The 14,509-nt window shown below is 43.0% G+C and overlaps 1 protein-coding gene across 5 annotated transcripts in view; it reads left to right on the forward strand.

Annotated features, from left to right (window-relative positions):
* Window positions 1-14,509, forward strand: part of col14a1a (collagen, type XIV, alpha 1a) — a 204,801-nt gene that overhangs the window by 15,570 nt on the left and 174,722 nt on the right. For all 5 annotated transcript variants that reach the window (XM_055634707.1, XM_055634709.1, XM_055634710.1 and 2 more), the window contains exons 3-4: window positions 6,210-6,326; window positions 12,149-12,292. In XM_055634707.1, the coding sequence (XP_055490682.1) occupies window positions 6,210-6,326; window positions 12,149-12,292 (261 nt within the window). The remainder of the gene's footprint in view (window positions 1-6,209; window positions 6,327-12,148; window positions 12,293-14,509) is intronic.

A 14,509-nucleotide genomic window follows, 5' to 3' on the forward strand; every position in this document is an offset into this window, starting at 1 on the left:
GTAACCCAGGCTCACAAATTCATTGGTTGCATCTGCTTAAAGCAATTAAGAATGTCTGAAAGGCATTTTATATAGGTGTGCTTATTTCCTGCACACATTAGGCAAGGCAGATTCAGGTTTTGTTTTGTTTTTAAATGCCAGTGATATAACTTTTGATTAAAAGATTTAAGAACCTTGGTGTATTAACGCTTCAGAGACCGACTTTTCTGTAAGACTAATAAAGGTTTGGTGCTGATGGGTTGCATTCCGAGATAATTCTTTTTTTTTTTTTTTTTTTTAAAGTGCAAGTTATCTGCCAAACCATCGATGTTCTCGGAACACTTTCTGGTTAAAACGATAATGAAGCTGCAGGCAACTAAACTGTATACTCGACCTGACCCATCCTACACACTTACATTCTTCTTTATCAATGCACCAGTTTTACAGAGTATTTTGACACTATGTTCTGGCCCAAACTTGGGCAGGCCAATATGGGTTGGTTTTTTTTGGGAAAGCACGATTTTTTGCTCCAAGGAAAAGAAGGTGCAGCTGAAACAATAAAGGTGCCATCAACAGGTGAAAACGTAACTCTTGTTTTGTCCTGTTCTGCTTGAGTGTTGGCAGTCTGTGCCCTTCTGGGTCTAGGCAAGAATCAAGCGATTTTGTGCCAAAACGCTTCTCTGCACTAAAATGAAAATACTTCCATATGGTCAATTTCTTATGGCTACTTTAGAAAATGGTATATAGAGGCCAGGAAATCAATTGACAAAATGATAATTTTATAACTGAGGGAAATGGCCAGAAACAGTTTGCTTCACAAACCACAAAACCATATCCATTTGTTCCTCGTCCCTAAAGTCTTGATCATCCAAGACTTGAGAGGTGATACTGGTTGAAATAAGAGGTGGCTGGCAATTCACGACATGTCCCGTGGATTGTTGGGAGCCTGCCAAGTGAGAGCAGTGCTCCTACTTGGCTGTAGTTCTTGCTGTGAGGAGACACTGCTGGCACAGCCCATGATTTTACAAGGTAAGGAGCTGAGAGATCAGAGACATTTTTTAAAGAGATCACTAAAGCAAGGGCTTGACAAGGTCCCGCATGGTAGGCTTGTCTGGAACGTTAGATCACATGGAATCTGAGGCCAGTTCGCCACATGAATTCAAAATTGGCGGAAGGAGTTGAAGGGTACTTGTGGAAGGTTGTTCTCCTGATTGGAGGCCTGTGAGGCCTGAATACAATGAGTATGGTACTGGGTTGTACTCATTAATGATTTGGATGCCAATGCATTTAACATTGGTAGTAAATTTTCAGATAGAGAGCCCTAGTGTCAAAGCAGCCCGGAAACAAGCCCTTCAATCGAAATTGCCCATGCTGACCAAGATGCCCCAGTTGCATGTCCCACCTGCCCGTGTTTGGCCATCAACAAAATTAGTGGTATAGTAGAGAAAGAGAAAGAATATTTAACATTACAACAAGATCAGTTGGGAAGGTTGCGCCAAGAAATGGCAAATGAATTTAACTCTGACAAGTGTGAGCTGCTGTACTTTGGGATATCAAACTAAGTCATGCACAGTAAATGGTAGAGCCCTGGAGAGTTCTACAGAAGAGTAAGATCTAGGAGTAGATCCGGAAAAGTCCCGTAAAACGATTCCGTAAAAGTGCGAGTAGGTGGACAGTGTGGTGAAGAAGGCGTCTGCAATACTTGCCTTCATTGAGAAAGGTATTGAGTACAAAAGTTGGGACTTCATGGTGCGGCCACACAAGCCTTCTCTGCTGCACTCTGTCCAGTTTAATAGCATCCATCCTGTCGCAGGGTGAAGAAAACTGGACACAGTACTCCAAATGTGGCTTCACTAATATCTTGTAACATAACATCCCAACTTCTGGAAACAAGCAACTGCAGATGCTGGTTTACTAAGGAAAGGCACAAAATGCTGGAGTAACTCAATGGTCAGGTAGCATCCCTTGAGAACATGGATAGGTGTCGTTTCCAGTTGGGACTCTTCTTTCATTGCAAAAGGATTTGAGTATAGGAGCAGGGAGGTTTTACTGCAGTTGTACAGGGTCTTGGTGAGACCACACCTGGAGTATTGCGTACAGTTTTGGTCTCCTAATCTGAGGAAAGACATTATTGCCATAGAGGGAGTGCAGAGAAGGTTCACCAGACTGATTCCTGGGATGTCAGGACTGTCTTATGAAGAAAGACTGGATAGACTTGGTTTATACGCTCTAGAATTTAGGAGATTGAGCGGGGATCTTATAGAAACTTACAAAATTCTTAAGGGGTTGGACAGGCTAGATGCAGGAAGATTGTTCCCGATGTTAGGGAAGTCCAGGACAAGGGGTCACAGCTTAAGGATAAGGATAAAACCGAGATGAGAAGAACTTTTTTCACACAGAGAGTGGTGAATCTCTGGAACTCTCTGCCACAGAGGGTAGTTGAGGCCAGTTCATTGGCTATATTTAAGAGGGAGTTAGATGTGGCCCTTCTGGCTAAGGGGATCAGGGGGTATGGAGAGAAGGCAGGTACGGGATACTGAGTTGGATGATCAGCCATGATCATATTGAATGGCGGTGCAGGCTCGAAGGGCCGAATGGCCTACTCCTGCACCCAATTTCTATGTTTCTATGTTTCTATGTTTCTATGTTTCTACATACTGAATGCCATTCCCTGGTTTGATTTCCCAAATGCAATCCTCCACATGCTCTTCAGTCCACGTGCTCAGTTGATCAAGAGCCTGCCATATATCTATATAACCATCTTCACTGTCTTCATCCAACTCATTGATGTAAACCACAAACAACAATGGACGCAGCACTAATCCCTGAGGCATAACACTTGTCACAGGTCTCCGGTCGACATCGTGCCCTTTCACCACCGCCCCCTGCTTTCTTCCATAAGCATAGGAAAAGAAAAAAATGTAACCAATTAGAAAAAATTCTCAATTAGAAAACGGCCAATTTGACAAGGCTGAGATGTGATTTGGCCAAAGATGACTGGAATGGGTTACCAGTTAAATCTGTGCTAGGGCAGTCCCACAATATGAAATGGGAAAAACTATCACCCCTGGATATCAAGGAGAGTTTGAGATAGAATAAAATGATAATGGGGAGCTTGTTTCACATGCCTAGAGCTCAGCACAGTGTAATGCCTGGAGGAGCGCCGAAAGTGAAGCGGTGAATGACGAAGCTGGAAGGGTTGCATGAAAAGATCATAGTGACGCAAAACTCAAGCAAAATGCAAAGGGGTTTTGTGCATAAAGGGAAGGAGGGTAACAATGTGGCAGGGTGCTTTGAAATTAGAAAATGAACTAATGTTTGGAGATGGAAAACGTGCCTCTAGTTTTAAATGAATGCATTATATCTGTCCCCACATGGTGATGTTGTTGCAGACATTGCAGTAAAGGAGGCGGAACGTGAAATATTGGATGGGATGTGCGATGAAATATAGCAAACAGCAACAAGCTCATTGAAAGTTGATGCATTGCCAACTATGGATGAGACAATTTCCATGATTTTAAAGCATAAAGCAAGGAAATAGTGGAGGCTCTCATCTCAATTTTCAATTGTTTTGTGCTTTACCTACTAGTGAAATGGATGGATAGAGTGACTATGGAACATCAGGACATAGGACGCGGGAATCACTTCTGAAAGAATGCATAAATCATCACCTCAATTCACTGGATGATCATACCTTACCACAAATCACTGTTATTGTTACTCCAAGTTAACACTTCAAACACATCACTTTGTTCTCCCCCTTGAGCTGTTGGCAGAGGCGGAAAAGAACAGCTGTTATCTCCATGCCGTGCTCTTGGATGTCTTTCCACAGAGGTGTCTTAAATCAACATATACTCAGTTCTCATTAAGAATCAAATGTTCTGCGCTAGTCTCATCAAAGGTCTTCATAAACCACGTCGAGCAAGTCAGCTGAACACGGCGAATGGGAAAATAAAGACGCTCAGCGCAAGAGCCTGGGTTTAACATGTTTTCCTCTCCAATAAGATTAAAGTTTTTTATAATGTCTCAGGAGCAGTACGGTGGTGCAGCTGGTAGAGTTGCTGCCTTACAGCACCAGAGACCTGGGTTTGATCCTGACTGCGGGTACTGTCCGTACGGAGTTTGTACATTCTCCCTGTGACCGCGTGGGGTTTCTCCAGGATCTCGGGCTTCCTCCCACAATCCAAAGATGTGCAGGTTTGGTAGGTTAATTGGCTTGGTATAATTGTTGATTGTCCATAATAGGATAGTGCTAGTGTGCAGGGATCGCTGGTTAGCACAGACTCGTGGGCTGAAGGGCCTGTTTTCCTGTTATATCTCTAAACTAAATTAAAATAAACTAAAAGACGGCATTGTTAATATTTCCTCAGAAATATTCTCAGTGATGGACTGACCAAACATAATTTTGCTTATAGACCCAAAATGCTGGAGTAACTCAGCAGGACAGGCAGCATCCCTGGAGAGAAGGAATGTGTGATATTTCGGGTCGAGACCCTCCTTCAGACAGTGGAAGGGTCTCGACCCAAAACGTCACGGCATTTTGTGTCTACCTTCGCTTTAAACCAGCATCTGCAGTTCTTGCCTACATAAATTTGCCTCACTGTTAGCATAGTTGTATTTTGGCACAACATAATTTTTGTTCCTGTTGTTTTAGTAACGCTAGATGATTTGTTATGACTGTTACTTTTGTTGATTTGGTTTGCTTTTCTAGATCAAGGGTCATGGCTAAGAGGCACCAAGAGTCCCAGATGCTTGGATCTTTGGCTAACTCAATGTAAACCTACTTACTTTGAGAGGGGCATTTGAATCTGCACCTACTGTTACTTCCCTGGGTTCTAAATCTGCTTAGTTATGAACCCTGAATTTGCAATGGTGGTTCAGTTATTTAACTGGTGTGTTGGTGACGGATAACAAACACTTTTTTAAATTATTATTAAATAGTCAAATGAACGAAGGAATAACATTTCAGTATAGAAGCTGGGATGTAATGTTAAAATTGTACAAGGCATTGGTGAGACCAAATCTGGAGTATGGTGTACAATTTTGGTCGCCCAATTATAGGAAGGATGTCCACAAAATAGAGAGAGTACAGAGGAGATTTACTAGAATGTTGCCTGGGTTTCAGCAACTAAGTTACAGAGAAAGGTTGAACAAGTTAGGGCTTTATTCTGTGGAGCGCAGAAGGTTAAGGGGGGGACTTGATAGAGGTCTTTAAAATGATGAGAGGGATAGACAGAGTTGATGTGGACAAGCTTTTCCCTTTGAGAATAGGGAAGATTCAAACAAGAGGACATGACTTCAGAATTAAGGGACAGAAGTTTAGGGGTAACATGAGGGGGAACTTCTTTACTCGGAGAGTGGTAGCGGTGTGGAATGAGCTTCCAGTGGAAGTGGTGGAGGCAGGTTCATTGGTATCATTTAAAAATAAATTGGATAGGCATATGGATGAGAAGGGAATGGAGGGTTATGGTATGAGTGCAGGCAGGTGGGACTAAGGGGGGAAAAAAAAGTTGTTCGGCACGGACTTGTAGGGCCGAGATGGCCTGTTTCCGTGCTGTAATTGTTATCTGGTTATATATGGTTATTTCATCAACTTTTGTTAAGCACAGAAAATGAATAGCAGGAAAATTCATTTAGATTATGCTTTGGATGGCAGAGAGATTCTTAGTCTTTATGTGCTTCCGTATCATACAACTTACTCTCTCTGTAGGCTGTACCACACAGTTCTTGGATAGATGTTGTAAACCTCACGAGAAAAGCTTACTTGCCAAGCATTTTTTCTGTACACAAACTAATTGTTTTCTGTAGTGTGTTTAAAACAGCGTTCTATGCTAACGAACGATTAAATAGAGGGAAATATTGCTTGCCAATGGCCACTTTAACACTTCCCGCTTAAGTTTAAAAGTGAACTGGAGAATTTTGCAGATTTGGAAATGTCAATTGTATGCACAGGAACTGAGCAACCAGTGTGTACAAATAGTTTGGAGCCAGGTTACACAGAAAAGCTGGAGAAACTCAGCGGGTGCAGCAGCATCTATGGGACACAGAAAAGCTGGAGAAACTCAGCGGGAGCCACGTTTAATCCTGCGGTGAATGGAGTTTGGCTCTTGATGTTGGTGTTGATTTACTGTGATGGCTTTTGATGGCACAACTATTTTGAAATAACCACTACATCTGTTTCAAATGTTGAGTTAACTCTCATTTCTCTTTTCTTTTTGTACACCTTGCAGTTGCCTCCCCAACAAGATTAAAGTTTTCCATAATGTCTCAGGACAGTGTTAAGATTACATGGAAACCTCCTAGAGGGAGATTTCACGAATACAGATTAACTGTGACACCAGTTGTAGGTAAGAATTTTATAATACGTTCAGATTCTTGTTCTGTTAACGATCGTAAAATATTTTAAAGCAACATTCAAGATTTCCCCCCCTTCTTTTACAGCTTGTGCATATATATGTTATTCTCGAGTCATATCACATTTCTGTAATGTTTGATGTTTATGGACAGATGTTGATGTTAAAGGGAATGTACAGGAAGTCTAGATGAATGCTTTGTATTCAAAGAAAAATTATCCAAGATTTAAAATTGACCTTAATGAGTTTTTTTAACCCAACCCGCTGATTGGAAACCAGTGAGGTATGCACGTCCTGGTTTCACACTGTGCTTGGCTCTAATACCTATTAAAGGCAACATTTGACAGGATGGAAGGCTAACATTTCACCCAGTTCTTGAGGGCTGGAGCAAAATTCCACCCTTTGGAAAATAAGATATTTGAATGGGAGACTCTTTCAAAGCAGCACTTGCCCACCCTGGCAAAACTTGCTAGCTTTGTAACCCAACAGAACAGCACCTTTTCGGTTCCCCGTTTATTAATTTTTAAATGTGTCAAAGTTGTACAATGATCAGCTAGGAAATGATGGTATCTGAAGTGAGCTAATGATGGATTGTGGAAGTTTCCTATGAAAAGTTCTTATAAAGAATTGTGCAGAATTAGCAGTACAAGAATAATCTCCTGTCAACTCTCGGAATCTCCACCCATCTGCACCAATCCATCGTTCCACTCTTTTTTCCCCCTCGTTACTTCTAAACTTACCTCTGCTACTTGCTTCAATCACTGCCTTCCAGATCTGCGGAAAAGCTTTTCCTGAATTCCCGACTGGGTTTTAATCACCGCCTCAAATTTGCTGCCCCTGGTCTTGGACTCCCTCATGAGTGAGCAGACGTTCTCTTTCTACATCTTCATCATTTATAAACCTCCTCCTTGCAGGCCAACCCTCAGTCTATCCATCTAGAGAAAAAAAAATCCCAGCCTATTAAGTCCTCCCTGATAGCAACAACCTCTCAGATAGAACAACATTCTTGTCAGCATTTTGTGCATGTTCACGAGTCTATATCCTTTCTGCTGGTGTGGGTAGAATTGGGCCCCAATTCTTTACGAGGCAACCATACAAACACTAACAAAACGTAAAGAAACATAGAAACATAGAAAATAGGTACCGGCAAAGGCTATTTGGCCCTTCGAGACTGCACTGCCATTCAATGAGATCATGGCTGATCATCCAACTCAGTATCCTGTACCTGCCTTCTCTCCATACCCCCTGATCCCTTTAGCCACAAGGGCCACATCTCACTCCCTCTTAAATATAGTATTCGATAAATGGACCCCATGGCTTCGTTAACTTGAATAACTACCATTGATAAAATATCAACCTATAATCTCATTGCACCTCTACCCAATTTCATGTGGATTTCCAGTTCAAAGTGCGTGAAGATTACTGTGAATGCATTACATCTGTGCCAGCTGGTTTGGCAGGGCTATCAATTGATGCCATCCTTTCCCCATGATATCTTTTCCCTTCAAGGATTTATCCAGTTCCTTTTTTTATATTGAATCTGTTTCCTTAGTCCGTTTTCAGACAGTGCATTCTACAAAGTAATAAATATTTTTCTGCTGATACCTTTCACTCCATATCTTTGTGTTACTTGCCCACCTGCCATTGGGAACAATTTATTTGTTTGCCCCGACTTGATTTCAAATAATACTATCAACTTTAATCTTCTCTGCTCCAAGAAGAACACATTATTTAGTACATTCCACTGCAATTATTAATAGTCTGTATCTGTATGTGTAAATAAAGCCAAGCAGCCACCCTGTGATTGCAGCATCACCAAAGTTACTGAAATTTTGGGATATTTTCTGGATTAGGAGATGCCCAGGATAAACTTAATAATTAACATTGTACTTCATCCGTGTGATCCAGTACTGATTGTATCACAGTGAACGATGTTTAGCTCCTAATAACTGCTGCAGCATTGTCAGTTTTTTGCTTCGGGTAAAACAGATCAATGAAGTGATATACCTTGAGGTTATCTAGTTTATGAGGGTAGTAAATGGGTTCCACACACTAATGGAGCAACATATCCTCTGGCGTATAGTCACCTCTCGGTGTGCAAGATACAATTTTAATAAGTAAGCTCAGTGTTTTAAGTACTGAGCTGCATTTTTTCATGGAGGTTTTTGTGAATCATTAGGGGCTTTAGGAATTTCTCGGCATTTTTCTAAGCCTGTATGGAAATTGTTCAGCTATTGAAGACTAAGTTTTGACTTGAGAGCAAATGAGAAAAGGAAACCAGAAGGCAACTTGCAGCCTCGTTACTTTGAGGTATTTTCCAACAAAAGTTAAAAGCTTGCTTAATGATAACTGTGTACGATTGGGTTTGAATAAATGTAGGGATGATTGCAATTGTATGCAACAGAGTATTATGCTCATTAACTCTTCACAGGTCAGTAGTTTTCATTCCTGGCAGGTGTGGAACTCTTCTCCTGTTGTTTCCTCAAGTATAACAACTTAATTGAGATGAGAAAAACATTTTTCACACAGAGAGTGGTGAATCTCTGGAACTCTCTGCCACAGAAGGTAGTTGAGGCCAGTTCATTGGCTATATTGGCCCTTGTAGCAAAAGGGATCAGGGGGTATGGAGAGAAGGCAGGTACAGGATACTGAGTTGGATGATCAGCCATGATCATATTGAATGGCGGTGCAGGCTCGAAGGGCCGAATGGCCTACTCCTGCACCTATTTTCTATGTTTTTATGTTTCATTCTTCATTCATGTTTTTAAATCCCTTTCTTTATTGCAATCACCTGCAGACTCCTGTCCCTCTGTAAATTTTGATGCCTTTCCATTTCTGGCCTCTTGTTCATCCCCATACTTGACTTCATTATTTGCTATTCAGTGACTTTGGGTCTGAGATCTATAATGCCTCTGTCCTACTTAGGAAACCTGAACGGAAACCTCTGGAGACTTTGCGCCCCACCCAAGGTTTCCGTGTGATTCCCGGAGGTTGCAGGAGGTTGCAGGTAGTGGAAGCAGGTAGGGAGACTGACAAAAAACCTCCGGGAACCGCACGGAAACCTTGGGTGGGGCACAAAGTCTCCAGAGGTTTCCGTTCAGGTTTCCTAAGTGGGACAGGGGCATAAGAGTCCCTCTCAAAATTGCTCTGCCTATCAACACTGTTTCCTGCTTTCAGCTGTTCCTTTTAAAAATCTATTTCTTTGCAAGCTTTTTGTCACTGTCATCATATCCGAGTGGCTACGAGTCAGATTTTGCCCGTTAATAATCCTGCAAAATACCTTTGGGACACGAGTAGATGTAATGTTACCACCAGGGTTGGCTGCCTTGCCTTAGGCTTGCCTTCAATGCTATATATGTTGACAATAATCAATAACCAACGCTTGACGTCATTGTTTTCCTGTCCACCACCGGAGGAACTCAGCGGGTCAGGCAGCGGCTCTGGAGGGAAATAGTAGATGACATTTCGGGTCAGGATCCTTCTTCAGGCTGTCCATTCCCCTCCAAAGATGCTGCTGGGTCCGTAGCGTTCCTCCAGCAGTTTGTTTATTACTTAAAATTATATACGTGGAGTTAATCAGAGGGACCTACTTCCCATGGAGGGGAGGGGAGGGAGAAGGGGAGGTGGGGTTGCTGAGATTGGGAGCAATTAATTGAAAAGTTAGAGGGGGGGGCGGGGGGATGAGGATACATTTGGGCGTCGCAGTGGCACAGCAGAGTGTTGCTGCCCTACAGCGATAACAGCGCCAGAGACCTCGGTTCGATCTTGGGTACGGTTGCTCATCTGTACGGAGATTGTACATTCTCCCCGTGACCACATACGTTTCCTCCCACACTCCAAACATGTGCAGGTTTTGTAGGTTAATTGGCTTGGTATAAATGTAATAATTGTATAGTGTGTAGGATAAGTGTTAATGTGTGGGGATTGCTGGTTGGTGCTGACTCAGCGGGCCAAAGGGCCTATGTCCGCGCTGTATCACTAAACTAAATTAAACTAAACATTAACTCCCAAAAGGTACACAAAAATGCTGGCCGGTCTGAAGAAGGGTTTTGGCCCGAAATGGCACCTATTTCCTTCGCTCCATAGATGCTGCTGCAACCGCTGAGTTTCTCCAGCATTTTTGTGTACCTTCGATCTTCAAGCATCTGCAGTTCCTTCTTGAACAACTCCCAAAAGGTGATTGTTAGGCGTCTGGAACTTAGTCTCCAAGAGGGTGGGAGAAGTAGAAATCTTCACCTTTAAACAAGATTTGGATGACTTGCAGGGCCACAGCCCAGCCATGGAAGGGGGAATTACGCTGGGTAGCTCCTGCATGACTAGCACTAAAATAATGGTCTGAATGGTGGCCGTCTTTGTTATAAATGCTCAAATGTTGCCTTTAATAGCCTTGCTGCAATCTTTATTTTAAACCCCGCACCCCCAGCCTTGTTCTATACTTCTTTCCCTCCCTCACCTTTCCAGAAAGGAAATTGTTTTTCTCTCCACCCGATGATCATCTCAACAACCTCATTAAGTTTCCCAATTCCTCATGTGACCAGGTGTTCCATCTGCCCTTTAGGCCTGTTACAGATCAGCTCAATTGGCAGATTATTCCTGTCACCAACAGCATACAGAGTTAGGCTAACGTCACACAATGGAAATGCAGTACAGGGCTCCCCCTCTTTGTCCAGAGCTATCATCTTAAGCTGGGTAAACCCTTCTTCGCATATTCCTCCTTTGCCTTGTCGCTTCCCAATAGCTGTGGCCTTACGGCCATTCCAGATCTCTGCATCCCACCAATTCTGACATTAAACATTCCAGAGCTTGGAAGTTGAATTCAAACTTAGAATCTTAGAAAGATGGATGTTTTTAAGGCCACCATATTGATGATGATGAAACTTGGGCAAGTGAATGGGATTGCGATACTGTCCAGTGAGGACATAGAATTCTGGAAGGACTGCAGATGGGGAGCTGGGAATGGAAGTAGGACTGAAGCCTCTTGGACCTGGTCGGTCAAACCTCTTGCCCTGTTCATTCCTGGCTGGCCCATTTTCTGTATTCTCTACAAACCTCAGGTCACCCAAAGCTTTCTGGCACATCCTAACTCTCACATTGTCTTGTGGCCATTGGCCTATACTGGTTCCTGGTTAGATAAAGTCTTTAAAGTCCTCACCTTGCTTACATATCCCTTCATGGTTTTGCCCTCCCTATCTCAAGCCCAACCTATCCTGCAAGTCAAAGATCTCCACACCCTTCCAATTCTGGCCTCAAACGTGCCCTGAAATTTAATTAGTCCACAACCTGTCTTGGTTGTGCCTTCAGTTGCTAAGGCCCTGAGATCTGGAGCACAGCAGGATGCAAGAAAAGAGGAGCAGGGGAAGAGTACCTGTTCCCTCAAGCCTGTCCCCATAGCCTGTTCATAGTCTCTCAACTCTTTTTCAATGCCAGTTCTCCACAGCCCTCTATTCCCTGCTCTTTCCAGAATTATTTTACCTCTTCTTTTAATATTACCAATGATTCAGCCTCCACAATCCACGGGGCAAAGAATGCCAGAGATTCACCATCATCGGAGAGAAGAAATTCCTCTTTAAATCTCTTCATCTTGCTACGTCTTGCTTTCTGGAAGACATCCTGAAAACCAAGCTTGCTCTCTAATCTTCTGATCACTTCTGTCATTTCCAGATGTGGCTTGGAGTCTGATTTTGTTGATAATATGCATGACGAACATTATGGACCGTCCTGCCCTATCTAAAGGTGCTTCGGAAATGCAAGTTGTTGTTGCTGTATTCTTGTGCTTTCCAATTTTCTTTAACTCCTCATTTTTTCCTCAATGACAGGTGGTAAACCCCAGAAATTAAGCATACGGAAGGGTGAGACAGCTGTCGTGGTGGAAGGTCTTCTCCCCAACCAGGAGTACATGGTGCAACTGTTTGCGATCAACAATAAAAAAGAAAGTGCGCCAGCTCAGGGGCGGTTTACAAGTAAGCATCGTGTAACAGACGAGGTCGGGGTTCTGGGGCTGAAGGGAGAAAATAGTCTGGCTTACTAACCCAAGCTCGGCAGGATCCAACTGTAGGGTTTGAATCAGGTACACAGTAAAGAATAGTATCATGTCGTAAAGCTGTTCCATCACACATGTGCTCCCAACAGCTCCCAACAATACTGAGGATTTCAGTACAGGAGTAAAGAGGTTCTTCTGCAGTTGTATAGGGCTCTGGTGAGACTACATCTGGAGTATTGTGTACAATTTTGGTCTCCTAATTTGAGGAAGGACATACTTGTGATTGAGGCAGTGCAGTGTAGGTTCACGAGATTGATCCCTGAGATGGCGGGACTGTCATATGAGGAAAAGATTGAAAAGACTAGGCTTGTATTCACTGGAGTTTAGAAGGATGAGGGGGAATCTTATAGAAACATATAAAATTATAAAAGGACTGGACAAGCTAGATGCAGGAAAATTTGTCCCAATGTTGGGCGAGTCCAGAACCAGGGGCCACAGTCTTTGAATAAAGGGGAGGTAATTTAAGACTGAGGTGAGAAAAAACTTTTTCACCCAGAGAGTTGTGAATTTATGGAATTCCCTGCCACAGAGGGCAGTGGAGGCCAAGTCACTGGGTGGATTTAAGAGAGAGTTAGATAGAGCTCTAGGGGCTAGTGGAGTCAAGGAATATGGGGAGAAGGCAGGCACGGGCTATTGATAGGGGACGATCAGCCATGATCACAATGAATGGCGGTGCTGGCTCGAAGGGTCGAATGGCCTCCTCCTGCACCTATTTTCTATGTTTCTATGTAACAGACTCCTGTTCTGTTTTCTGTGATGAATCTTGCAAACCATTCCTTATCAATCACAGCTTTGGCCATTTATGACTCGTCCCTTGTGCTATCAATTTGAACTGGTGAATGGGCTTGAGAAAGAGGTTCAATGTGGCAGTCATATTATAGCTGCTAGACAAAGAACGGATAGCCAGTGCAACAAATAAAATGCAAAACTCAAAGGAACATCGATGGAAACTGCAGAGCTGGTTAGATGATTTAAAAAAAATGTTTAGATATTTTCGTGATATGCCTGGTGCCCTTTGATTCAAAGGTGAGTGGGAGAGCAAGTTGTGAGAGCATGCAGAGTCTGTAGAGGGATGTATCTATGTTGAGTGGTGGGACATATTTGGCAGATGGAGTATAATGTGGCTTGGCTATTTTGTATGAGGAATAGAATTTTTTTTAACTTAAACGCAGGGCAAACGGAAGGTGCTGAGCTGGAGCGGGATAACGTATCCTCAGACACTGGATATAGTTAGCATGCAGGTACAGTCAGTACTGTAAAACTCTGAAAATCTGCAGTCTGACTGTCTGAAAATCATGTAGATTTAGCATTGGGTTCACCAGGTAATGTTTGTTGCCTTCTCTGTCCATTCTCTGTTCCCTTGCGCACCATCCATTCACTGCCACCTAGATCCCTCTCTCCCTGCCCAAACACAGAGCAACTTGTTCCTGTAATCTCTTTAAACTTAATGGGTTCATTGGGGATAAAAAAAACATCTACTTGCCCTTCTCACAGTTCCATGAAGGCTCGTTGGAGTCATGTTCATGGAAAGCTGAAGAATGAAAGGTGATCTTATTGAAACATACACTTCTGAGGGAGAGGCAGGAGGGGGGGTGGTGACTGGTCGAATGCTGAGAGGGTGTTTCCCTGTTCTAGAGCTAAGAATGGTGGAATAGATTGAGAAAAAGGGATCACCCATTTAAGACTAAGTTGTGGAGGAATGTCCCCTCTCTGTGAGTTGTGAATGTTTAAAATTCTCTCCCCTAGAAAGCTGTGGAGTAGAATCACTGTCGGTATTCACAGCCAAGATAGGTTTTGTCCACAGGAAGGCCAAGGGTTGTGTGGAGCGGAGGCCAAGATGAGATAAGATCTTTGATTAGTACGGGTGTCAGGTGTTATGGGAAGAAGGGAGGAGAATGGGGTTATGAGGGAGAGATAGATCAGCCATGATTCAATGGCGGAGTAGACGTGATGGGCCAAATGGCCTAATTCTGCTCCCATCACTTATGACCTTATGACCTTATGGCCTTATTGAATGATAGAGCAGGTTTTAGGATCTGAATGACCTTCTTCTATTTCTTATGTATTTTTGGTTCACTTCACAAAAGCTTCCATATCCCAGGGCATGAATTCGCTGATGAGAGAGCAGATTCTGTAT

Source organism: Leucoraja erinacea, chromosome 4 (genome assembly GCF_028641065.1).
Source record: "Leucoraja erinacea ecotype New England chromosome 4, Leri_hhj_1, whole genome shotgun sequence".
NCBI lineage: Eukaryota > Metazoa > Chordata > Chondrichthyes > Rajiformes > Rajidae > Leucoraja > Leucoraja erinaceus.